This window comes from Phyllostomus hastatus, unplaced genomic scaffold, assembly GCF_019186645.2.
Source record: "Phyllostomus hastatus isolate PE091 unplaced genomic scaffold, TTU_PhHast_1.1 phas_contig_40, whole genome shotgun sequence".
NCBI classification, from domain to species: domain Eukaryota; kingdom Metazoa; phylum Chordata; class Mammalia; order Chiroptera; family Phyllostomidae; genus Phyllostomus; species Phyllostomus hastatus.
In genome coordinates, this window is record NW_025333872.1 from 91,624,424 (window position 1) to 91,651,323 (window position 26,900).

Sequence of the window (26,900 nt, forward strand, 5' to 3'; positions counted from 1 at the left end):
CAACCTCGGGCAAAATTCCTCTAGAATAACTCACCTGCCACAAAAATGGGTTCCCTTTCACCTAACCGAAACTTGTGCATCTGAGGCTCCGCTTTCTGGCGCCCAGACAAATGCACCCATTGTCTGTGCCACTCCAGTCCCCGGGATTTTACGAGCTGCACCGCGCTGCTCGCGGGCTGCGAGCGAGCTTCCCCGTCCCTCTGCTCCCGCCCGGCTCCGAGGCTTTTGTTTCTAACGTTTCCTCCCCACGCTATCAAAATGCTTGGGCACATCGTTAGCAAATACATGAATGACTAGGAAGTTTTCTTTCGTCTGCTACCCTCTAAGCCACTGTCCGTTCAAGTTCTCAATAGTAACTAAACCCGGCCACTCTGCGAAAGGGTAAATCCACATGGCAACAAAAAACGTGGACAATGTTATTTCCTAAACTTGAGTTTTTTGGGGGGCGTTTGATTTTTGTTTGGAGCAACGCTTTGCACAGTCCTCCACGGGTCGGCGGGAGGAGCTCCACGGTGTTATTGCGCTCGCCCCCCGCGTGGGCCGGGAGCGGGAAAGGGGCCGGGAGCGGGCGGTCCCGGGGCCGGAGGAGCCGGGCCTCCGGGCGACGACGCTCTGGCCCGCACTCCTCTATGGTTTCCGAGCGGCCGCCCGGGCCTCGCGGTCCAGCCGCCAGGGGGCGCGCTGGCTGGCGCCGCGGATCTCGGAGCTACGCGGCCCGACTCGGTTCCGCCATATTGGATGCCGCAGCCGCTGCTGCCAGCGCTTCCTCCTCCGTCTTCGTCTTGCGCTGCTGGTTCCTGCCGCCCGAGCGGCGGGGAGGTGAAACAGGAGCCTATCGGAGGGAGAGATCGAAGGGGGTGGAGAGTATAGGGGACGGGGCTCTAGCGTGGAAGACTGAGGCGGAGCGGGGCCGAGAAGATAAGGCGCCACGGCCCAGCCCCTCCCCCGCCGCTGCCGACCCGCCCAGGCAGCGCCTGTGTTCCCCAGCCCGGCGCTCCGCCCGCCCCAGCGGCCATGCCCGCGCCTCGCCGCCCCTGAGGGAGCCCTTCCCCGCCAGCGCTTGCCCTTCCACGCCCGACCCGGGGTCGCAGCGGCCCGCTGTCCCGCCAGCGCCGCTTCTCGCAGCTGAGCTGCCGCCTGCGTCTCGCTCTCCCCACCCAGTGCAGTGGCCGCCGCCTCTTCCGCCGCCGGGCTCGGGGCCTCCGCACCGACAACATGGAGGCTGTGAAAATCTTCAACAGCGAGGTTGGTATTGCAGCCTAACCTCCCCTTGTGCCCACTCTCCCCCACCAAACCGGATCCGGGCTTGCAGGGGGAGGGTGGGCACCGGCCTGCAGGGCTTTTCAGAATAGGGCGAGTGGCGGCCTAGCTGTGTCCCCGGTGGGGGGAGGGGTGCCTCTTTGCCCCCGCGCCCCTCCCCCGAATCCGGGGGGGAGGGCGGTCCCAGGGCGGAGGGAGGTTCCGGTGTCTCCTGCGCCCGACTGAGTGGCTGCGGGGTTAGAGGGAGAGCCCCATTGGGCCCCTCCCCCTGAGGCCCCTGGCGGGTCTCTCGGGGTCGGTTCCTCCGAGGCCTGGCCCACCCACCTCTTCCCTGGGCCTGTGGGGTTTGAACTGCACGCTGGGTGGACATTCGCTGCCCAGCCCTCCCCGCGGTCTTTAATGAGTCAGGCGCCGCTGGCGGGTGGTGCAGAAAGAGCCCGGAAGGGGTGCTGATCGCTGCTCACAGTGCACCTAAGTGTGCATAATCGAGATACTGTTGGCTAGGTAACCTGCCAGCTAGGGACTTAGGCTAAGAGGGTGGCTGGCCGGGAAGCGAGGTAATTCGGTGATTTTTTTATTCTTAGCCGACCTCCCTTTCCCTACCTCCCTCACCCCCCATCATCACGACCGAAAGACAGACGGGAGGCAGAGGTCTGTGCTTAGAGACAGGGAAGATGCTGGGGAAGGATTTCCCAAGGGCTCAGTCACGTGTCAGATCGAACGCCACAGTTCTAACCAGCAGGTGTCTAATTTTCACCGTTTAATTGGATTTACTAGTTGGAAGGGAGCTAGGCTTTGATAAAGTATATTTAAAAAACGTTAAAACTCCGACTTAGACGTTAATGCAAACATTAAATAAACACAAGTACTTGCTTACACAACCACAATTATCCTTAACCTGTATGCCTCAGAAAAAAATTTAATGTCATGTTAACTAAATTCACACAAATTCTATGAACTTCCGATGTGGAGGTGCTAATAACCCTGTTCTTTGGTATGATTAACAAAATCTTACTCACCTCTTAAAGTACCAGGCATGTCTTGATAATTTCAAGAGGACAATACCTTTAAAAGTTGCTTTACAGTTTTGTTTCTTTCCTTTCATATTCATCCTCCCTCCCCCTCCCAAGAACTGGCTTTTGGGAAGCAAATTGGCCAGGAGGCTAAAAGTTAGATAACGTTCCTGTGATTTGGACTCTAGGTTAGAGCAGTGACACAGTTGTGTGAAAACAAGCATTTTTTGTACTTTTTTTTTAAAAAAAGTCACTCCTTTATAAATAATTAGCAATAGACTTGAGAATCTTTTCAATTTTATTTATAAATTGATAGCTGATAATTTGGGGCAAATTATAAAATCTGGTTCTACCCCCATAATACAGCGCTTAAAATGTGGAGTAGAAAGTGTTTAATGACACGGTGTCCTAATTTGTTGTTAATAATTGTTTCACACCTGTGCAGGACTGCCCCCCTACCACGCATGTAGCCTTTTCATTTGCTACATAGAGTGCTGCAGCATGAATAGTGTTTATGTTTTTTATTATAAAAAGTCCTTGCTCTTCTACAGTTATTTGATTACCCCACCCCACCACTTTTTGATGGGGTCTCTCATGTTTGTTTAAAAGGTTCTTAATATGTATTCTCTAGGAGGGGTTAAATAGGATCCCTTATGGGGTAGATAAAAACCAGCATCCTGGTTGGTCACAGGAGAGCACAGTGGGAAGACATGTTAGTTGGTTTTTCATTTTAGTATTGACATTAAGTATCAGAGGCCTAACATTTACATGGCATTTAACCTCTTATTTAATCTTTACCAGAACAAGTAGTAGTATTCCCATTTTAACGTGGGTAGCATTCACCTCTCTCCCCTTGTTTCAAATACCTTAAAACATTGTTTTAACTCCCTTGTTACTTAATATGCTCAAATTTCACCATGTTTGAAAGTAGGGTTAGCTAGCCAGCAGGTTGAGGAAAGAAAATACATTTGAAGATTATAAGAATATGCTTAATTTTTTTTTGTTTAAACACAAAATACATGATCTTGTTAGGTTTTTTTTTCTGATTTTGAATATAGTTTCTGTGAATGTCTATAATGCTTGCTGATGTGAAAATTTTGTTGCAAGTAAGCATATACTAGGCAATAGTTTAGTAATAAGTATTTTCTATTAAATTATGTAGTAAAATACAAAAACAAAAAAGTCTGAGTTACAGGATTAGGAGGAAAAGATATTTTAGGTTTACTTATAATGAATTTGGTTTTTAAAAGCATTTATCCTTGGGCTGAGCACTTTGGCACTTTTCTCTGCTACATTTAAACATTTTAGAAGCATTGAATTGTGAAGAAATCCATTTGTTGTCCAGTCCCAGGGGGTCTCACACGCAAGGCAACTGATCTGTGCTTCTCTCCCTCTCGTCTCTCTAAAAAGCATCAATGAGCATGCCATTAAGTGAGGATAAAAAAAAAAAGCTTAAAAAAGAAATGCCATTTGCTTTATGAGGCACCAAAATTCGGTCCTAGGCATAATGATTAAGGTTTGTCAGTGAGGTATTTTGATACTTAAAATATGTAAAATATGAAATGCTTTGCTTCTATGGCTTGCTAATTCTCAGGTGTTTCAAGACTGCCCAGTTGGCTTGAAAACAAGATCATGCTAGAAGTTTTAGTTAAGAATGCAGGTGTTTAGTCTGCACACAACAGATGAGTTCTGGAAACCTGTGACCTTATGCAGGATGTGTTTGCATCATGATTACCCTGCCCCCTTCCCTGTAATTTCTCAAAGGGGTTCTGTGGCCTCCCCAGCTATGTCTTCAAAATCACTGTCAGAAAATCCTTCATGTGGTAAATTCCTCTGAATTAGCATGAGTTAAATGAGATTGAGATTGAGACTCAGGAATTGATATTTAGGTGCCACTGTGCCCGTTGTGTGGGAAAACCTTCATTTCCACTTAAGTGTCATTGTGATGAAAAATTAACCCCACCACCACTATGTTGGTTCTGAAATGAAAGAGAGTTTGTTCAGTTGGGAATGGAAGGATTCCGAAGGGTCAGCTGGGGAATTGTTATCATTAGGAGACACTGTTGTGGCTGCTCTGAGATGGTGGCCTTTCCTTCTTAGGGTTTGGAGTTCTCGCCGCAGTGAAAAGGGTCTCGGTGGTCTGCTTACATCTGTGGACTAGTTTCAAGCTGCAGTTGATGGCTGGATTGCAGCAATTTTATGAGCTGCACAGTTGTGCTATGTCCGGAAGGATGCTGGGGTATTTGGTTATGGTAGAATTTTTGAAAAAAGGGAAGAGAGAATAGCAACGTGTGACCCTTTCTTTAGAAAATTATAACTTAATTGGAGGGGGCACTTTCATAACATAGGAATTCCTAATATATTGAAAATTGTAGAATCTGCTGTGCATTGGTTATGCTTAGATAAGGCGAATGTGGTGGTGGGTTTTCCTTATGTATTGGATAGTATTAATATTTAAAGACTTCACAGAACAGCCCCAATACCATTGTCACACTTCAGAAACTTAGTGACTCTTTAACATAATCAAGTACCAGTCAGTGACCATGTTTTTTTTGAGGTTCTTTGTCTAGCTGGTTGCACTGCCATGGTCGCCCCTACCCTCTGTGGGCCATCCCAGACCCAGTTCTCTTGCTGCTCTGAACAGCTGCGTGGGAAGGGACCAGATGTGTAGGTGTGAGATGTGTCAGGACAATCAGTGCAGTTTAATTTTTGGGTTTACCTTGGTTCATCAATTCTAAGAGGGTTCTAGTACCTTTTATGATTTTTAGGGTACCTGATTTGTTAGTGTTTTTGTGCTCAGGGTCATTCGGTTAGTCAGATAGCTGAACTCTTGAAACGAGTCCGGGATGTAGACTTGCCAGAATCATGGCACAGTTCTCTGTCTTGTCTTGCACACCAGGGGTGAAATCCCATCTTCGTTCTATTCCATTCCCAGTTTTGTATCAAGAATGTTCATGTGCTTAGCTATAGTACTTTGTATATATTCTTTCCACCAATATCTAGTAGTAGACATGGGCTGGTAGAAAAACAGTGGGAAGGAAATAAAAACATGAAAAAAAATTTAATTTGTGCATTTTCCCTTTGCTTATGGTACAGGAAAGGAAATTTATGTGAAGCAGCTATTAAACATTGCATTTTCTTTCATTTTCATCTACCAGGGAATCTTTCTCCTTTTTCTTTCCTGTTTTAACTTTCCAGTGGGAAATTTTGGTTGATTATCCAATCAGGCCACCTTTTCTGTTTCCACCTTGTGAAAATTCCTTGAAGATGTAACATACTAAGTGTTACAGAGGAAGGAAGCCCTCACTAACCCCTCCCTGCCCCCGTGGTCTAGATCAGGCTTTCTCTACTCAGCACTGTTGATAGTTTGGACTGGATAATTATTTGCTGCAAGGAAATTGTTAGGTCGTTAATCAGCAACCCTGGCTTCTGCCCACTGTTGTGACAACCAGAGACGTCTCAAGACATTACCAAATGTCACTTGGAGGGCAAAACTGACCTTGGTTGAGAATCACTGATTTAGGTCTCTTGTCAAACCATCTTAAAGCATTTTGTTCTTTCCCTTCTACTGATTAGTACTACAACTTCAAGTAATTAGTATTTGCTTTTCGCACCAGACCGTAAGTTCCGTGACAGTGACCATGTATTGTCATTGCTTTGTATCTTCGGTACATAGCACAGTGTCCTAATACATAGTGTGCACTAAACACAGATTTCTTGTCTGCATGGGTAGGTGACATACTAGGTAGTTGAGTGACCCTGGACCAGTGTAGGTAACACTTCTGAACATTCGGTTTTCTCCTCTTAAATAAATGACTGATTTGAGATTATATTTAGATTTCCTGTTGGAAGATGCTTAGACCAAATAGAGAATTAATTTTTGAAGGGCTTACTGTGTATAAGCACTATTTTGAAGGTCATTTTATGACACTGTAGGAGTATAGGATGTTGGACGGGAAATTTTAAATCAACTCTGGTGTGTTTATAATTTTCACTTCTTACTAGGGAGACTACTCCATTGAAGCCTCCAGTTAGATTAAAGCCATTCTAAGTTTTATGTTGTAATTATGCTTTTCATTTATTGTTTTTCAGTTTAAAACAACATACAGTAAAAGTTGTGTGTTTTTAAACCAATATTAAAAAAATTTAGATGGATAGTTTTGAGAGTATATGATTTGAGAGTGTTATAGTCTTGATCATTCACGATGAAAAATAAAAATTTGACATGATTGAAATTTATGTGCTATATATAGCTTAACCATTTCTAGGCACGTATTGAGTTTGTTACAGTAATTATGATTGAAATTTAGGGAACATCCATATTGCCCGGTATCTGAATTAGTCATATTTTATGATCACTTGTTCTTATTTTAGAAGTACAGTTGCTTTGAATTAGTGACTGTATTACTACTTGTACATAGAATTTCAGATATCTCTTTCTAGGGCCAATTTTGCTGGTGTTGGACAGCTTCTAACTCATCATGGTATGAGAGAATGTAGTGAACCTTGACCTTGAGCACTGGCTGAGCTCCTAAGCTCTTTAAGTGAGCTCATTTATTCTGGTTTTGTTTTCTCAACATCTTTCTCTACTCCTCTCTCTCAGGATTGTGCCTCTACTTCCTGCTTGTACAGACTGCTTTTCCAGCAGCATGGACACAAGAAGCATAGTAAGATGATTATAATCCGCGTAAGGCAGGCCTTTTGGAAAATAATTAGGTTTAAACTGGTGCTGAAATGATGTCTTGATTATATGGGCCCTATTTGGGACTCAGAAGAAATAGAATATATTAGTAATCTCAAAGAGAACATACAGAGAATAAGATGAATTTCTTCACCAAAAAAATAGGTTTAGAGAAAAAAGTTATTTGCTTTAATAGTGAGCACAAGTTATATATACTCTGGTTGCATTTATTTGCATTCTTCTCCACATAATTTCATTGTATATTTTGTAAAAGAAATATAATACTACCTATTTAATATGAGTAAATTGCAAACCCCTTAATTTGATGGTTGGAAGTAAAATACATCTTATATTTTGAGGAAGTTTTTCAAACTATAAGATGACAAATCATTGACAGATATGCTGTAGGAATGGAGAAACAAAAATGACAAATTTTTATTTTTTAATTATAGAAGAGCAGATTTTGGTGGAGGTACTATTATGAGAAATAAATGCTGATGAGATGTGTTTCTGTAGCCTGTGATTTCTTACCTGAATTAATGCTATCTCAAGTTTGACCGTAAACATGATACATTTGCTCTTTGTGATTTTGATTTTATGCATTTGTCTTTCTAATTCTGCTTTACAAGAGTTTCTGATACACCATATTTTACACTCAGGGAAGGGTATGTGGATGTGTTACGGTATCTATTACTATAGGTTAAGAAATATGTTATGAACTTTGACATTATTTAGTCAGAATGGGGAATATAGGTTGTTGGTTCCTGTTTTTTAAAGGCAGTATGGCTATTAAGTTAACGTATGCCAGATTTGCTTTTTAAATAATTCTGCAACTTAAGGTACTTTATGTGGGCTGACTTGAAAGACCTGGGATTTCATTCTTTCATTCATTTGTTCATTCATTTAACCAGTGCTTAGTGAATGCTAACCAAGTACCAGGCATTCTTCTGTCTGCTGGGGTAGTGGTCAACAAGACAAATGAAAAGCTTTCCCTCTTGGGGCTCTCATTCTTGTAGTCCTTTGTGTGCAGAACCAGTGACTCACGTTGCTTCTTTGCTGGAGATCACTTTGCCTGCCACGCTTCTGTCCAGGCTCACATTTGCCTGGTCTCTTCTCAGCATTTTGCCTTATGAAGTCCGCATTTCTCGTCTGCTATTCCAAATAAAGACTGAGCAACAGATTTATTTAAGGAGCACTGTGATACGATGTTTTCAGCAGTGGTCTAACATGTATTAAAATGCATTTGGCATTTTGGAATCATAACTTAAAAATACAGCTATACTAAGGGCGTTTCGTCAATGAGATATTAGTCTCCACATGCAAATGATTAAAAATACTTTTCTTAAGTGGTGACCAAACCTTTATGAATTTAGAAGGATAAATTAATATTTTTTATCTTTAAAACAAACTTTTCCTTAATTTAAGTGTACACGAGACAATTTGGTCTCTCTCTTTCACATTTTCTGAATTTGATTTGATTCCTCGGGGCTCATTTGAATAGCTTGTAAGTGAAGGATGGAACTGTTTGGATCATGTATTTTACTGTGTAGAACATGGGAAATGATATAAAGATCTTGTTGTGCTGGGTCACAGTTTCTCAAAGTTTGACCTGCGCAGTACACCTGAAACAGATACAGTATTGTTTGTTGGTCATATCTTGACTTTTTAAAAAGTGTTGACCAAGTCCTAGTAAATGGCTTTCTTTAATTTAGTTAATTTTTTGATACTATAAAGTATTTTTTGGCAGAAATAAATATAGTTATTTGAATTTACTGAAATATTTGACATTATATGGCTAAAAAGAATGTTGGAAAAGTTAAAATTTTTACAAACCCAAACATCTCATATAGCAAATGTCTAGTTTCTATAACAGCCATTTGCTGTGCAGAAAAAACTCAGGCACTTTTAAAAATTTTTGGAATAAAAAAACAACTCTGTATTTTTGAAGTACTTTTTCTTTCTCAAACACTTAAAAGTGAGCCACTGTAGCCCTGGCCAGTGTGGCTCAGTTGGTTGGAGTGTTGTCCCATATAAAAGGTTGGGGGTTCAACTCCTAGTCAGGGCACATACCTAGGCTTTGGGTTTGATCCCCAGTTGGGGCGTGTATGAGAGGCACCCCGTCCGTGTTTTTTTCTCTCCCTACCTCCCCCTCTAAGGTCAATAGACATATTTTAAAATTTTTAAGAAAGTTAGCCACTGTAACATAGAGCTTTATAATCTGTGCCTCTTTCCCCCAACCATCATCATATTTTACTGGCTCTTTAGGATAACCTTGTGAGAAAAGTGGGATAGGTGTGATCCCCTTTTCACAAGTGAGGAAACTGAAGCCCATCCTTGCAGTTTTACTCAGGAGCCGCAGCTCTGTGTGTTGGAGCTCAGACTGGAAGGACCTGGGGCTCAAACCCTGGTTGGGATGTTTTTCTTACCCTTCCTGTGTGAAGGAGAACCATTCCTCAGTTTCCCACAGTTCCCTTTTACTAGCATAATGTCCAAATACAGGTTAACTTTATTTTTTCCACTTTGTAAATTTTATTTTACAACTTCAGATTTACAGAAAAATCGAAAGAATGATAAAGAATTTTTTTGTGTACTTCATCCTGATTCCTTTACCTAATTATAACCAAGTTTTCTACACGTGAACTCATGCAAACTTTTTTTTGGAACATTTTAAGAGTAAGTTGCAATTCTTAATACCATTCATTTCTGAATAACTATTTTCTTAAGAGAAGGACGTTCTCTTATATAACCATAATACAATGATCAAAATCAGGAAATTAACACTGATACATTTCCATGGTTGCAGGCCTTATTCAGATTTCACTAATTGTACCAGTAACGTCCATAACAGGAAGTAAATCCTACACTACACCTTGTGCTCACGTGTCTTTAGAGTCCTTCAGTCTGCAGCAGTTGGTTATTACTGTGTCTTTGTGTATTATGACCTTTGAATATATTTGATGACAATAGGCCAGTTATTTTTAGGATTCTCTCAATATGGATTTGCCTGCTGTTGTTTCATGATCAGGTTTAGGTTGTGCATTTTTGGCAGGAGTACTCCAGAAGTGATTGTGTTCTCTAGAAGCACATGATGTCCATTTATTCATTAATGGGGTTGTTAACTTTTTTCCTGCAAGGTTTGTCCGTTGTAAAGTTAGGTTTTCCCCTTGGTAACAAGTATCTTAGGGGGAGATACTTTGGAACTATGCAGATACCTTGTTACTCATCAAACTTGCATCCATTCATAGTTTTTGCCTGAATCAGTTGATTTTTCATTGTTTATGTATCAGTATTAGTTGGTGTTCTTTAAGAGCCTTTCTTTCTTTCCATTTATTTATGTATGTACACATTTTAATTAGTATGAACTTAATGGATTCTTTTTTATCCATTGGGGTTTTGATGCTTAGATTGTCTCTCAGTTTTGACCAGTCCGAGCTCATTCAAGCTGGCTCCTGTGCTTTTTTTTTTTTTAATTTTTAATTTTAATTTTTTTTGACATATGCTCATCGTTTTTTGAGTACCCCATTTCTTGTATGATAAGACATTCCCACTCCATTCCTGGAATCAGCCATTTCTCCAAGGAGCCCTTATAGTTTCTTTTTCTAGTAGATATCTATGAACAGATTGAGCTGGAAATTATATATGTAGGTGAACATGCATATATGTATATATACAGATTTTCATGGTTTTTAAAAATATTTACCTAAAAAGCCATTGAGTTCATCCTGATATTATCAATTCCATTCTAACACCGAAGGGGTCATTCTGGGCTTTCCGCTTTCCTAATCTGTAATTTCTTCCTCTGAGAAAACTGGTTTCTCTTATTCACAATATATTTACTTACTTTGATAAATCCTAAGGTACCCAAGAGTAGTCTCAGAGTTGCTAAACCTTATGGCTGTGAAAACAAACCTTTAACTGGAATTTAGTATTTGTTTATAGTTCATGTTTTATTTAGATTTAAGGTATATAGTGAAAATATTGTATTCAAACATTGCTTGATTAGTTTCTTTTTGTAAATGTAGTTCTATTCATTTAAAATATAATTAAGTTCATTTTTTTCTGTCTGTATTCCATTTTTTTCCTTTTCCTCCATTTTTGTTATTTTTTTTAGTATGCAAAATAGTCTTCAAATCAAATAAGAAGCCAAAAATTCAGAGGTTTAGTTCTAGAGGTCTTAGATTTGTTTCATTTATAGGGGTCAGTAGACTTTTTCTGTAGAGGACGAGATAGTAAATATTTTAGGTTTCGTGGACCATTTAAGGTATTTTTTTTACATGTTCTTGTCTTTCACAAAGTCATTTTGGCTTGGGGACCTACAAGAACAGGGCACAGACCATACTTTGCTGGCCCCTGCTGTAGACTTTAAAACCTAGAACTTGATTTATAGCAAGGATGCTGTTTATAAATCAGAATAAAATTGAGCTGGAAGGTATGTTCCTTATAGGCCTTATTAGGCTTATTTCAACATTAAAAACAAGTAATACAGCTTAAAAGACCAATAGTGAAAATATTAAACAAATATCTTGAGCACGTAACCACCATGTGCAGACACTATTCTAGACTCTAGAAATTTAATAGTGTACAAAACAGATTTAAAAAGCATGCAAAAAAAAAATCTTGTGGCATTTACATTCAGTTTTTGTGGGTGTGTACTGCAAGGGAATGTTTGGTGTGTTTTTTTGTTCATTTAGTGATATTTTATCTACTAAAAGTGTTTTCATGTTAATTGCATAGTGAGCATTCTTTCTTAAAAACTTGAGAAAAATACAGCAAAGGGAGAAAATTTGCTTATTGCTTCCCATTTCCTTTTTTTGTGAAGTGATTTTTATTTGAAAATGATCCACCGTCATGAAGCTTTCAGCGTGCAGCTACACTAACTCGCTAAAAAGGAGGACAATTAAGTAAAACCTCATTAATGGGGACAGAGAACCCAGACTTAATTTCGTGATAAGTACATGTGTATTATAGGATTTTTAAAAAGTATTCAAGTATGTAACAGTAATTCAGCTAATCTTGCCTTAAGTCTTTAATGAATAAAGGAGAATGAGAAGGATTTTCAATACTGTCCATAGTTGAGGACCACTGTGAAAGTAGTTGCTTATGTAGTTTCTTGAAATAGGGAGAAAGAAAATCTCCTGATAATGTTAATATTTATCTAATAAAAGCTCAAAAAGCTATGTGCAGGTTATCTATTTTGTGTAAATATCAACACTGCTGAAAAAAATAATCAAAACGAGTTTTACCATGTTACATGTTTGTTGCTGAAATGACTTTGAGTATTTTTTAAGTGTTTAATAAATGAGTGCCTTTTTATTATTTTTTTTTTGTTAAGCTTTATGGAGATGTGAATAATTTCTTTTGTAAGGATTATTAACATCTTTGGCCTTTTTTTCTTTTTTTAATACTAAGAAAAGTGTTTTTCAGTGCAATAGCAACTAGTGACTGGAAAGAATGCCAGAAAGTATTTGCTGGTGGTTTGAGTTTTATTATTTATGCATTTTTGCCGCCCATCTAGCATTGTGTTCTGCAGAGTGGTTGCCAGCGTTAATTAGATACTGTCTCCTCTTTTTGAGGCAGCTCGTATTCTCACAGGGTGGGGACGGCAGTGGGTCCCCACGGAGTTAGGAGAAGGCGGTGTGACGAATATTATGACACAAAGAATGGCGATACTGCAGTTGTGTACTGTGTGCACACTCTTCTGTGGGTATTGTGATGTACTCAGTGTGCGGGAGGAGGCATTGTGTGAGGCAGAGAATAAAGATCATTTTCTAGGAAGTGTCAGCTTTGGGTAGGGCACAGGACTGGGAGGAGTGACGGAGAATTAGCCAAGGATTTTCCGGTGGAGGGCCTTCATATACTATGCCCAAGACCTCATTTTTAATCAAAAGGGAGTGGAGACTCTGCATGGTTTTACATAAAAGCACAAGTTTTAAATTTGTGTTTTAGAAAGGTGATTAATGTCTCTGTAGTAGCAGGGCAGGGCAATGGAGGGATGGGGTTGTGGGGAGAAGGAAGATATAATTAGTAGAGAAGAGATGAGGGGCTCAATGAGAGTAATAATGGGGAGAAGAGGAAGGGATGGATGCAGGAGAAATTTAATAATAATAGAGAGGTGGGTATGAGGAAGAAGAAGGTGGTGCCAGGGCTGTGGCTAAGTGACCAGGTAGATAAAATGGTATGGCACCAATCACTGAGATGGGCAAACCAGGAGGAGCAAAACATCTTTGAGGAGAAAGAGGGTTGGGTTGGGTGGGGCATAATTTTTCCCACATGGAATAAAAGATCTTAAGCACGGAAGAAGGGTTGAAATCACCCATGTCTCCTTCATCCAGAGACACTTACTGTAGCGTTGTACTGGACTGTTGGGCGTCTGTGGGACGTTACGGTGGAGATACCCCGCTGGATATGTAGGTCAGGCTCGAGATGAAGGTTTAGAAGAGGGGACATTCGTCTGTGGAGGTGATATAGAGAAAGAAGGAAAGAAAGCTTAGAGCAAAATCTTACGGATTATTAAATGTTCTTCAGTTGCTTTTTTTTCTTCCCAGAATCCTTTGGCTCCTTTTTCCTATCATTGTATTTGTGTATACAAGGACATTCAAAAAGCAACTCCGTGAAATATGCTTAACTTTAAATTCTGCTTATACAACCAGGTGTTCTTGTGTGCAAATTAAAATTGCAATAGTAAATTGAATGATCTATATTTATTTTCTATTTTTAACTTATTTTTATTGTTGACACTATTACCGATGCCCCCATTTTCTCCCTCCTAAAATTTTTTTTTGATGTGTGTGTGAGAGAGACAGACAGACATTGATTTGTTGTTCCACCCACTTGGGCATTTGTTGGGTGATTCCTATATGTGCCCTGACTGGGGATTGAACCCGCAACCATGGCACATTGGGATGAAGCTTAAACCAGATGAACTACCCAGCCAGGACTGAATTTTGTTTAATGAGATTTTAATAGGATTTCTTAACATTAAGCCTACTTATATCATTAACATTTTGTTAGCTCCTCATAGTAATGCTTTACCTTAAATCTCTCTATAGTAACCACTTTGTGAACGTGGAATTGTGAATTTAAAGGGTATATCATTAGAAATAGAACCCATATTTATTTGAGAAATTTCAGCTAATGTGGTTTATGGGGATTTGTTACATAGAGGATTTATAAATGAATTATTTTTCCTCTTTTCATTTGGCCATTTGACAGTTACTAGTATTTCTGAAAATAAGGGGAGGTAAATTTTACATGTTTCATTTTGATGTTTGTAAAAGACATAGGTAAGAACTGAAATTAAATAAAGATTATTTTGGACCCCAGGGAAAATTTAAACAGAATAGTTATTTTTATATATGCGTATGTGTGTTTACATGTATGTGTTTTGTTTTCTTATGGAGAATTATTTCAGTTCCTTTTGGTTTCAGAACAGGATAGCTAAAGACCCTTACCAGTTGCATTAGGCGTTGCAGCAATAGGCGTATTTTGAGTTTGTGGTTCCATAGTTGGGTTCCTTGTTTACTTCCATTGCTTTCCAGAAATTACAAATTTTAAATCTGGAAGACGTGTGGATAGTATATCTTTTAACAGACTCAGTTTATGGATGAAGAATCAAGTTTCTGATGAAACTTGTTCAGAATCACAGCTTATCAGAGGCATATGCTCAGCGGCCAAATTAGAAGAAAAATCTGCTCTCTGTGTCTCAGTTCTTTCTCGTTTTCATTTTTTCCATAGGGAATTTTTGAATGATATTTTGGTAGTGTTTACGTGTGTTGGAGGTGGAGGGGGAGTGGGAATTGGTGATTGTTAGTAGATTATAATCATTTCATGCTAACGCTGAGCCAGAATAAGGAGCAAACTACTGTACTGCCACTCCTGTTCATCAAATAGATTGCCCTAGGACAACATACATTCTTTGGCAGGGAGTATTATTGTACAGTGACATTCACTTAGGCAGCAGTTTTCTAACAACTCAGTAAAAACAACCTTTGAGTACAAAGCTTGTGTGTCTTGATCTTTTTTGTAGGAGTGAGTTACTCCATATACTTGTATCCTTAGCATGTTTTTAATATTCACACTGCTATGTGGTGGCTACTTTGTAACTATATCCTTTAGATTTTCATAGATTACTATTAGAATGCTCCTGGTACGGGTATGTTAAAGCATGATAGGGCAACAAAATTAATGTGGTTGCTGTCAAAGTAAGATGTTACAGATTATAGTTGGCAAGAAAGAAGATAGTTGTTTCACCATTTAAAAAATGGGATTAGATAAGATAAGCTCTAGGATGTCTTAAATGTTAACACTAATAATGAACAAGTTTTCCAAAAGTTTTAGTTTACTCATTTTTTAAAAAGAACGTATTTTCATCTGTTTCTGTTTGTTTTTTAAAAATATTTTATTTATTTTTAGAGAGGGAGAGGGAGAAAGAGGGGGAGAGATACCAATGTGTGGTTGCCTCTTGCCCATCTCCTACTGGGGACCTGGCCTGCAACCCAGGCATGTGCCCTAGACTGGGAATGGAATCGGTGGCCCTTTGGTTCACAGGCCAGCACTCGATCCACTGAGCCACACTAACCAGGGCTAATTTACTCATTTTGAAGTTAGGGATAATGATGCCTTCCTTGACTATCTTTCAGAATTGATGTAAGTATTTAAAATAGTGGCTGGTTTTAAAATAATAGAAAAAAATTGGTTGAATACATAAAATTATAAAATAACTTCATAAAGTATTTGGAAAGCTAAAGGATACTAGTTCTAATATCCTTAGCTTTCTAAAATGTTTTTTTTTTCTAAAATGGTTTCCTTAGAGATAACTGAAGAACATGAAGGATAGATAGATAGTTCCCACAACTGGGAACTTTTAGTGTCGTTGTGAAAATCCGTCTCCCTGTAAAGTATCTTCACATTATAACATACTTTATTACTGGATAAAAGTTACGGAGATTATAAGAAAATACTAGGTTATGTTCAGCATATTTTCCAAGTTGGAGAATTTTTTTGAGCAACAGAAAGTAACAAAATACAGACCATGATGTATTTTGGACCAGTGATATTACTGGTTGACATTTATCAGAATTTCATTGTTTTACTAAAGTCAGTAAGACTTTAAGAAAATCAATTTTAAACAGTTATGAGGAGGATAATTTTGCTTCAGAATGTGGAGCTTAAAGTATCTAGTTCATGTGTATACATACATCTACACACATACACATGTATATACACACACATATACACATGTATATACACACCTATATGTATTGTGCATGTGTAGAAATGCTGGAAGGCAGCCTGCCGGCCTTTTTAACAGTGGTTATTTCTTGAGAGAGCAATAGGTGAATAGGGTGCAGTGAATGGGAGCTTTTAATATTTAGAATTTTTCACACTCAGCATTTTATTACCATATTACTTTCGTAATATTTCCCCCAAACCTAAAATACTATGTGTCTTATCTTTTGGGAGAAGGATGGAGTTGGCCTATTTTAATCTTTTGATTGAATTGTTTAGAGAAAGTGAGTTTCTTTATTAAGGGTTGGAAAACTCTGAAACCTGGTTGAGAATTGCTTAAAATTCGTATTTAAATGGAATTTGTTTAGCTGTTACTTGATTAGTAGACATACTGAGCTTCATAATCTGATGTCTTTTGCTTACCGTTCTCTTGGTTATTAACTTGGTTGATGCTGTTAAATGGTGTGTCTCCAGCTGTCTGCTGTCTCACTCCGTGACTCCACTGGGGGTGTGTGTTCAGTTGGTGGCTGGCTGGTGGGCTTTCCTGCCTTGTTTTTGGAAACTGTGTGTCTTGGTAGCCAGAAGAACTGGGTTTGAGACATGGTTTTGTAACTCATTGCAATTTGAATTTAGTTGTCAGCTAAGCTTACACATCTATAAAGTGAGAATAATAAACATTAGTCTTACTGGGCCATTCTGAGGGTAAAAATGGCATAGCATTTATGACAGTACTGAGTAATTGACACTGCTGTAGAGCTGAAAAATAATATTTATTACTCCTTGATCATGCTACTGTGTCTCTCTTTTTAGTCTTCGTATCTTATTTCTGAAATAGTTTTAACCCTAACCCCTAGTAAGCTCTTGTTCTACTTTCTTTCTGGTGTTTGGTTTTCCTTATAGTGGAACCTCAGTTCTTGAACTTAATTCTTTCCAAAAAACTTTGCGAAGCATTTTGAGAACCAAATCTCCTTTGTCTCCTGAGAGCCACGTGACTGATCATATAGGCATCAGCGTGAAAGGGCCGTCAGGTAGAGAGTCGAGACCTGAAGTTTTGTTAGACAACCGAGACGTTTTCTTCTCTGAACAACTTGGTTGAGACCTGAATTGTTTGAGAACCGAGACGTTTGAGACCCGAGGTTTGACTGTTTCATTGTTTCTTCAACTGTCGTCTCTTCAGGAGTGACTTGTTTTTTCGTTTTTCTCTTCTGGGATTCAGTCTCCTGTCTCCTAGGTATTTTGTGTATATGTGCTCATGAAACAGTATTCTAATCACCTCAAATCTTAACTTGTCTTTTTTCCACAAATGTCTTACTTTTAGACTTTCTTTATTGTCAGCAGTAAAGTCGTGTACCCCAAACAGTCAGACTTAAAACTTGTAACTTTCCTGGGTATCTCTCTGTTGTCTATGTATTTTCAGTCACGAAATCCAATGAATTATTTTAAAAAATGTTTTGTATTTTTTCTTTTTTATTCTCAATATTAAAATAATAAAAATAAATGTTAGTGCTTTAGCCTATGTCGAGAGATTTACTGATGAGTGTGTTACAAATGTAAGTGGTGTGAAGGCAGAACCACAGCTGTAACAGGAATGCTGTCTTTTTCCAGCCAGTCCATTTTACTTCCGTTTTCTTGGTTATTAAACCATTATTTGTTTCCAAAGATGCACATTTTATTATATTTGTCTGAATAGCTCCTGCAGAAGCGTTTTTTATTTTGGCACTAAATTATGACATGTGTTCGCTCTGGCCAGGTGGTTCAGTTGGTTGGAGCGTTATTCCATACACCAAAAGGCTACATAAAGGCTACAGGTTTGATTCCCAGTCAGGACAGGTGCCTAGATTGTGGGTTTGATCCCCTGTCGGGCACCTACAGGGAGACAATTGATCAATGTTTTTCTCTCACATTGCTGTTTCTCTCTCTCTCTCTCTTCCCCTCTCCCTCCCTCTCTCCCTTCCTCCCCCTCTCCCCTTACTCGCTCTCTAAAAACAGTGAAAATGTATCCTTGGGTGAGGATTAAAAAAAATTACGATGTGTTCTCGTTTTCATGAGGCCAAGTCTTAAGACCCTCATGGATCGCCCGTGTTTAAGTACCGCTTTAGTATGTTGTTCCTCTGTTAAATGCCACATGGGAACATGAGGGGAGAAAACAGAGACGCTGATCCACTAACAGTTAGGTAAATTGTTCTCCCAAACACCAACTTTTTAATACACACTTGTTTTTGCATTTAATTCTTACATTTATAGTATAAAGTTGTAATTATTGCGTATGTTTTTTATTTGTCATGTAACATATTAGACATTTTCTTTTTTTCTTTTTTTTTTTTAATGGTTTAGAGATGGTGGATACATTTGAGATTTCTGGATTTTTTTTTTTAAGATTTTATTTATTTATTTTTAGAGAGGGAAGGGAGGGAGAGAGAGAGAGAAACATCAATGTGCGGTTGCTGGAACAATGTGCAGAAACATCAATGTGCGGGGCTGTGGCCTGCAACCCAGGCATGTGCCCTAACTGGGAATCAAACCTGTGATGCTTTGGTTCGCAGCCCGCGCTCAATCCACTGAGCTACGCCAGCCAGGGCGACATTTTCTTATTTGTACCTTAGTAATATGTGTATCAGGATAACTATCTCTTAGTATACCTTAAAAAAATCTCTCTTCCTGAACTTTAAAAAAAACTGTCATATAATGTTATATGAAAATAATCATGATTATGAGCACTTGCTTAAAATATTTGAAGTTACTAGAAAAAATTTTATACTTGTGTTTAGCAACATGCTACATTTTTCTTCCAGATACTGTAATTTTTTTCAGTATTGAAAATTTGTTTCAGGGCTAAAATTTTCATTATTTTGGCCATTTCTCTTTTTCTGCTGAAAACTTCTTTGCATTTATTTTAAGGCCTTTTCTCCTTTACTTTATGAGGATGATTGTAACTATAAAGTCTTTGTCTGATAATTCTAACATCAGTGTTGTCTTGGGGTTGGCATTTGTTACCTTTTCCCTTGAACAGTGTGGACAGATTTTCCTGGAGAGAGAGAGAGGGAGAGAGAGGGAGGGAGAGAGGGAGAGAGAAACAAAAACAGAGAGAAAGAAAGAGAGAGGGAGGGGAGATCAAGAAAATTTGGTTTGTCTCCTGGACATTTTTAATTGTAGGACTTGACTAAATCCTCTGAAGAATGTTGACGTTGGGTTTGGCAGGCGATCAGCTTGGTAAGCAGGGTCCAGGATGCAAGTTCTGCCCTGCCTTTTCGTGGTGGTTCCGGTGTCACTTCAGTTTTCAAAGCATTTGTTTTGGTATGTAGGTGTGCGCCCGGCACCTGTGCCACTCCAGGGTTGGTTTCTAGGCACTGGGTTTACACAGGTTTCAGCTCTCAGAGCCTTTGCTGGGCTTCCTGGGGTCTGTTTCCTGAAGGCACCGTTCCAGAAGTGATCCCCGCACTTCAGTTAGTTCACACATGCAATGAGGGCGTCTTCTCCAGCTCTCTCTGGGTTTCCCCACGCTATGTCCAGATCCCAGGGCCTCCTTTGTTTTCTCTTTTTTTTGTTTCTCTGGCCAGAAAGTCTTTTTTTCCAGGTTTAGCCTTCAGAGTGAAGTGGCAAGAGAGAAGAGAGAAAAAAATGCAGACTGCTTATCATGTATTTTTGGATAATTAGGGCCCCTTTTCCTGGTTCCTCTTTCTGGAGGTGGTTCTTCTCTTGGGGTTTTAGGTGCTGTGTGTCAACAGTGGCTGCCCTCCAAGGCTCAGAAGAGCTGGGAAGAGAAGGGAGAGGAGAGGAAAGGAGAGTCCCCTCCCCCACAGCATGAAGGAGCCCTTTTGGCTAGACAAAGGGGGTTTCCTCAAGTGGTTTTGCTTCTTGTATTGGCCAACTGTTCCATTCTGCCAGCTCTGGGATCAAAGCCCAGAGATAATAGAGGAACACAAAACACTATGAAATTTACCTCAACACCCAAACACAGTACCGCCGCATCCCCCCCACCCCTCCCCCAATCACTGGTCTTTATTCAAGTTTGACTCTAGTTTCCAGTTGGCTTGCTGTTTCAGTTTTCAGTCCTCAGGTAGTTAGTTGCTTTTTGTAGTTGGGCGGTTGAGTTGTAATCAGTGAAAGGGAGTCTGTTGTTGGCGGAGTCCGTGTTGGCTCGCTGGAACTCCTGTGTACTTTTCTTTAAAGAATATTTCTTAGCCCCCTTTACTCCAAGCATTTGGAAAAGATGTAAATTTGTGCATTGAATTAGAAGACCATGCAAATAAGTTGGTATGGCTTAAACTTAAGTTTTTAAAATTTCGGGGGGTGGGGGAGAGTCGATTACAATTTTTCTTTGTTATTAACACAATTTTAAACTATAACTTAGATTCTTGAATAATTTCCTTTTTACAGTATTAAAAACTGTAATATTAATCTTAGATACCTGCCATGCTTGAGAAATAGGATATTCTGCTTAATAATAGAAAATGTTAGTTGTTTATGTGCAAAAAACTGCATATAGCCCCCAGGAAAGGGTAATTGGTTATAAAGCAGCTGAATATTTATATTTGTCATAATCTTGTTAGCACTTAACATACATCAAATTCCGGCATCATTTCTTTTTTTTTCTTTCTTTGCCTAGAGAATTTCTTTTTCTTTCCTCAAAACTTGTTATATAGATTTGATCTTACTACACAGATGTTTGCTTACTTCAGATTTATAATTTTAAGAAAACAGACATCATTTCCCCATATATCCTTGTACTTTTAAAGGGGATTCTGGATTTGAGATTCTGAAGATGTACAGTTTTGTGTACTCTTTACCAAATAACATTGTTTATTACCTTCATTGTATACATAACTACATGCTCTGCAAACTATTGGTTTATTACAATGTCATCTGTCTCCAGGAGCACCCCATCTGTTCCGTAACGACGGACACCTATTTGAAATGAGTGATGAATTGTTGGATTATAGAAAATTTTCACTTTCTGTTGTTTGTGCTGTATTGTATTTCCCAATTTTTTGTACTAAAATGTTTTTATAACTAGGAAAAAACTGTATACTCCCCACCCCCCCGAAAAAAGACCGTTATTTCTGTGTTCACTCACTGGTTTTCTTTTAGGTATTATAACACTTCAGATTTTGTGTCCTTTGCGTTTGCAATTATGTATGGCAAGTTTGTTTGTTTGTTTGTTTGTTTGTTTTTGTTCCCCCCCCCCCCAAGAAAATGCATTTGAAACTTTGTTCTGTTTAGTTGGTATAGATTGGGGACTGTGCCTTTGTTAAAAGCCTGATGTGATGTAAGGGGTCCTTGCTGTAACACATCCTTTCGGCCATTGCTCTTTAAAAAGTTGTGATTGCTCAAGAATATTGCTACTTCAGTAGAAGTTAACCCACATTTGTATCTTTAGAGTTTTATTTCAAACATTTTTTACAAAGAAATTTAATTTAAAAGTCTCAGGGAAAAAGTCACTATTATTGTTTCAGAGCAGCAGTCCCCTAACGTTTTCGGTACCAGGGACTGATTTCGTGGAAGACAGTTTTTCCGCGGACTGGGGGTGAAGGGTGGTTTTGGGTTGATTCAGGCACATTACATTTATTGTGCACTTTGTTTCTATTATTATTATGTTGTGATGTATAATGAAATAATCATACAACTCACCATAATGCAGAACAGTGGGAGCCCCGAGCTCGTCTCCCTTCAACGAGGCGGTCCCCCCCTGGAGGTGGTGGGAGGCACGACACCCGAGGGTGCCGCTCCTGCCGGCCCTGCTCTGTGATCTCGTTTGGGCTGGAAATGGGGGTAGGCTTCTCAGTGCTTTTGTGGCAGTCTCGGGGTATTGTGCCTTGACTGACTTATTTATTTACTTATCTTTGCCTGCAACAACCTTTTATTTTAGTTTTTTCCTTTAAGGCTACTGAAAATCTGCATGTAGCCAAGGCAGTTAGTTCTCATAATAAAAGTATCCCCGCCCACATAGCCAAGGTCTCCATCAGAGTCCACGGTAAGCATGCGGTGGGTCACATTCTACTCCACAGGTGCATTTTCTTGTGAGTCTGTGGGTTATGATGAATTCCTCCAGGAAATACTAGCTTCTCGCAGACGGCCTCCTTGACTGGTAAATTCCGTGCTGCTTCACTGGGCTCCATGAAGAAGGAAGGTAGAACATGGGTCAAGTGAGCAGCTTTGCTCTCTCGTGATATATATTCTTGTAGTAATAGGTAGGTCTCGTCGGCCTCATGGTAAAGTCTTGTGTCATTCATTCTGATGAGCACTCCATCAATTCTCATCCCCTCCCCCCCCAAAAAAAGAAAACCCGCAAGAGCAGGAAAAAGCTGTAAGTCATTACTCTAATTTTCACACGTAGATTTGAAACTCCAAGATCATGAAGTTCATCCTCAAAGAGGAGAACCTCAAAGCACTTAATCTGTTCTCTGGCTTTTAATTTCTCTGTATCTCCATGATCTGTTGTAGGTACAACCTTTAACTTGAGTGATCCTCCAAGTAACATTCCCTTTAACCTGTTGTTTAGGTCCAGTCATAGGGTTTATAACCTCCTTGGGGTGTTCCTGCTTTCCTGCCACTCTTCCGCACAGGCTACTTTGAGCATTCCTTGGTAGTTGTTTACCTATCTTAAAGCATCTGTAGCACAGGACGCGATCCCAAAGCCAGAACAGTGCTAGATTCTTAAAACTGTGTTCCCTGACATCATTTTGGGGAGAGATGGCATATGCAACTGATCAGCTAACTTCTCCTTGTCCACCTTGGCAGCCGTCGGCTTCCAGGGCCTGGAGGAGAAGTCCTGGTGACGGACCTGGAAGTTGTGGGTCGTCATGGCTGAGGCAGGGCCCACACGGGCCACACGGGCCAGGATGGGATGGAGCAGCAGTGGGTACTGGCTACCCTGCTCCTGCAGCCCAGCCTTGCCCTAACCCGCGCACCTCCTGCTGTGTGGCCCTGTCCCAACAGGCCAAGGACCACTATAGATGAATGGCCTGGGGTTTAGGGACCCCTTTTTAGAGTGTGCTTTTCTTAATGTTGAATCTGATACAGTTAATTCTGATGTTATTTTCTGGTTACATTTATGTAAAGGGCATCTGATTTTGTATGTTATTTTGTTACATGCTTAGATTGTCCTCTAATAGTTTATATTGTAATCTCCTGCCAAAAATAACGTGGAAGTTGGTGTGATGTGGGAAAGGATAATTTGTATATAATGGAGTGAAAAACTTTGGGTATAGAGAATAGTAACTAGTTTTCGGTTTGTTGAAGTACAATGTGTAATAAGGTGTATTGGTTCTCAGGTACTAAAGTTGGTGAATAATATGGTTTTGTTTTTTTTTTTAAAGAAAGTTGGTTAACATTAATAACAGAATTTTCAGGTGCACAACATTATAACTCGGCATTGCATACTCTGTTGTGTGCTTACCATCTATTACCCTCTGTTTGACCCTCTTTACTCATCCCCCACCTCTTTGTCGCTGGTGACCACCACTCTGTTGTCTGTCTGAGTTTTGGTTTGTTTGTTTGTAATTTTTTGTTTGATATTCCACATAAGAGTGAAATCATGCAGTTTTTGTCCTTTTCCCTCTGACTTATTTCAGTTAAAGTACTACTCTCAAGATTCATCTGTTACTGCAGATGGCAACATTTTATCTTCTTTAGGGCCCAAGGAGTATTCCGCTGTAGAGATACATACTGTCCAGTCATCTGTTGAAGGACATGTAGGTGGTTGCCATGTCTTGGCTGTTGTAACTAATGTAATGAACATGGGCTGCGTGTATCTTTATGAATAAGTGTTTTTTATATTTTTTAGGTGCATATAATATGCTTTTAAAAATTTCTTTATCTGTGAACAAGTCTTATTCCTATATGCAAAATTCTGAATTTCTAGTTCTTTTTAACTTATTTATGAAAAAACAGAGAAATGTTTTTAATATGTTTTATTGATTATGCTATTACAGTTGTCTCATTTCCCCCCTTCACTCCCCTCCTCCCTGCACACCCTCTCCCACCCACATTCCCACCTTTAGTTCATGTCCATGTGTTGTGTGTTCTTTAGCTTCTACATTTCCCATACTATTCTTGCCCTCCCCCTGTCTATTTTCTCCCTACCGTCTATACTACTTATTCTCTGTACCTTTTCCCCCTCTCTCCTCCTCCCACTCCCCTGTTGCTATCCCTCCATGTGATCTCCATTTCTGTGGTTCTCTTCCTGTTCTGGTTGTTTGCTTAGTTTGCTTTTGTTTTAGGTGTGGTTGTTAATAACTGTGAGTTTGTTGTCTTTTTATTGTTCATATTTTTAATTTTCTTTTTCTTAGATAAGTCCCTTTAACATTTCATACAATAAGGGCTTGGTGATGATTAACTCCCTTAACTTGACCTTATCTGAGAAGCACTTTATCTGCCCTTCCATTCTAAATGAACGCTTTGCTGGATAGAGCAATCTGGGATGTAGGTTCTTGCCTTCCATGAGTTGGAATACTTCTTTCCAGTCCCTTCTTGCCTGCAAGGTCTCTTTTGAGAAATCAGCTGACAGTCTGATGGGAACTCTTCTGTAGGTGACTGTCCCCTTATCTCTTGCTAGTTCTAGGATTCTCATCTTCATTTTAATATGGGGTAATGTAATTATGATGTGCCTTGTGTGTTCTTCCTTGGGTCCAACTTCTTTGGGACTCTGAGCTTCCTGGACTTCCTGGAAGTCTCTTTCCTTTGCCAGACTGAGGAAGTTCTCCTTTATTATTTGTTCAAATAAGTTTTCAATTTCTTGCTCTTCCTATTCTCCTTCTGGTTCCGCTATAATTCGGATGTTGGAACACTTCAGGATGTCCTGGAGGTTTCTAAGCCTCTCCTTATTTTTTTTGAATTCTTGTTTCTCCATTCTTTTCTTATTGTATGTCTTTTTCTTCCTTCTGGTCTACTCCATTGATTTGAGACCCAGTTTTCTTTCCATCACTATTGGTTCCCTGTGCATTTTTCTTCATTTCACTTAGGGTAGCCTTCATTTTTTCATCTAATTTGCAACCAAAATCAACCAATTCTGTGAGCATCCTGATTACCAATGCTTTGAAATGTGTGTCTGATAGGTTGGCTATCTCTTGGTCGCTTAAAAGTATTGGCTCTGAAGCTTTGATTTGCTCTTTCATTTGAGCCTTTTTTGGGGGGGGGCGGGGGAGGGGTCTGGTTGCACCTGTTACGTATGAGGGGCAGAGCCTTAGGTGTTCTCCAGGGCAGGGCAGCCAGTTGCTGGGTTGTGATGCTGTATGTGGGGGCAGGATCCGAGAGGAAACAATGGTGTTTGCTCCGCGCTCTCTCCGATTTCAGTTTCCTCTGCAGCTTCCCACAAGCAAATTGGGCCCTTCTGGTGCTGGTTCCCGGGTGGGTGGGCTTGTGTACGTTCTAGGACGCTGTGGGTCTCTCCAGTGAACTCTCCTGTGAGGCTGGGAGTCTCTCCCGGCACCTCAGCCCCCGCAAGTGTTTTCAATCGGTGCTTTTAGGCTTTATTTCCCTGGCTCTGGGGCCCTGGGTAGATCCATCTCTCTTGTTGCCCGTTTTCACCTGGTTTATCTGCACTCGAATGTGTGACTGCGGACAGCCAGCAGCCTTGCGCGCCTCACCGGGTCTGCTCATTGCCTCCCCGAGCCCGTGCCTGGGGTCTGCCACCCGGGTCTGCCAGCCACTGCTCTTTCCTGCGGTGACCCCTCTCCGCTGGCCGCCGACTCTGCCCCTCTTACTGGTCTGGATGAATGGTTGTCGGGACTTCCGTACAGTTCAGTTTTCTGTCTGTTCTGGTTGTTTTTTTGTTCTAAATATTTGTTGTCCTTAATTTTGGTTGTGCGAGGAGGCACAGTGTGTCCACCTACACCTCCATTTTGGCTGCACGTCGAGAAATGTTTTATTTTAAAATTTAATTTCTACTTTGAATTACAAAAATAATTTTCACAGAAGTACTTACGAAAGTTATAAAATCTATATAGTCAGCCCTGGCCGGGTGGCTCAGTTGTTTGGAGTATCTTCCCATACACCGAAAGGTTGTGGGGTTGGTTCCTAGTCAGGGCACACACCTAGGTGGTGGGTGTAATACCCGGTCAGGCTGTGTATGGGAGGCATCCACTCGATGTTTCTCTCTCACACTGATGTTCCTCTCTGTTCCTCTCCCCCTTCCTTTCTCTGTCTAAAATCAATAAACATGTCCCTGGGTGAAGATTAAAATGATAGAGATAATAATAAAAATCTATATAGTCAGGTTAGAAAGTGAAAAATCAGTCGCAGTTTTGTTCTGCTTTATTAGTTTTCTGTTGCCGTGTAATACATTCCCACAAACTTAGCTTGTGGCTTAAAACACCGTATATTTATTTCACCACTTCCATGGGCCAGGATGCAGGCACTGGTTAGCTGGGTCCTCTGCTGATGGTCTCACCAGGCAGCAGAGTATACCCCAGTGGTGCTCTCATTTGAGACATGGGCTTCTCTCCCAAGCTCACTTAGGATGTTCACTGAATACAGTTCTTGGCTGTTGCAGGACTGAGGTCTTTGTTCAGTTTGCTGGCTGTGGCTAGATGTTGCTCGCAGGTCCTAACAGCCACCCTCAGGTCATCGTAGCCATGTGGCTCTTCCCAAATGTGTCCTCACATGGCAGTGAGAGACAGTTTTCTGGTGTCTTTTTTTATATGGACACTAATCCTATGGGTTTGTGTCTCCCCAACTCTTTTTATTATTATTATTATTTTTTTAATTTTTATTTATTTATT

At 40.2% G+C, this 26,900-nt stretch overlaps 1 protein-coding gene and 1 pseudogene across 6 annotated transcripts in view; one reads left to right on the forward strand and one right to left on the reverse strand.

Annotated features, from left to right (window-relative positions):
* The first annotated feature begins 753 nt into the window (after positions 1 to 753).
* Positions 754 to 26,900, forward strand: part of SCAF8 (SR-related CTD associated factor 8) — a 191,738-nt gene continuing 165,591 nt past the window's right edge. For 4 of the 6 annotated variants that reach the window (XR_006786129.1, XR_006786128.1, XM_045842990.1 and 1 more), the window contains exon 1: positions 755 to 1,245. Coding sequence is in view for 2 of the 6 variants with exons in the window: in XM_045842990.1 (XP_045698946.1) it covers positions 1,216 to 1,245 (30 nt within the window). In the remaining 4 variants the exon portion in view is untranslated. Of the gene's footprint in view, positions 1,246 to 6,876; positions 6,941 to 26,900 lie in introns of all 6 variants that reach the window. The other 2 variants (XR_006786131.1, XR_006786130.1) reach the window with 2 other exon arrangements.
* LOC123821539 lies at positions 22,177 to 22,984 on the reverse strand (annotated as a pseudogene).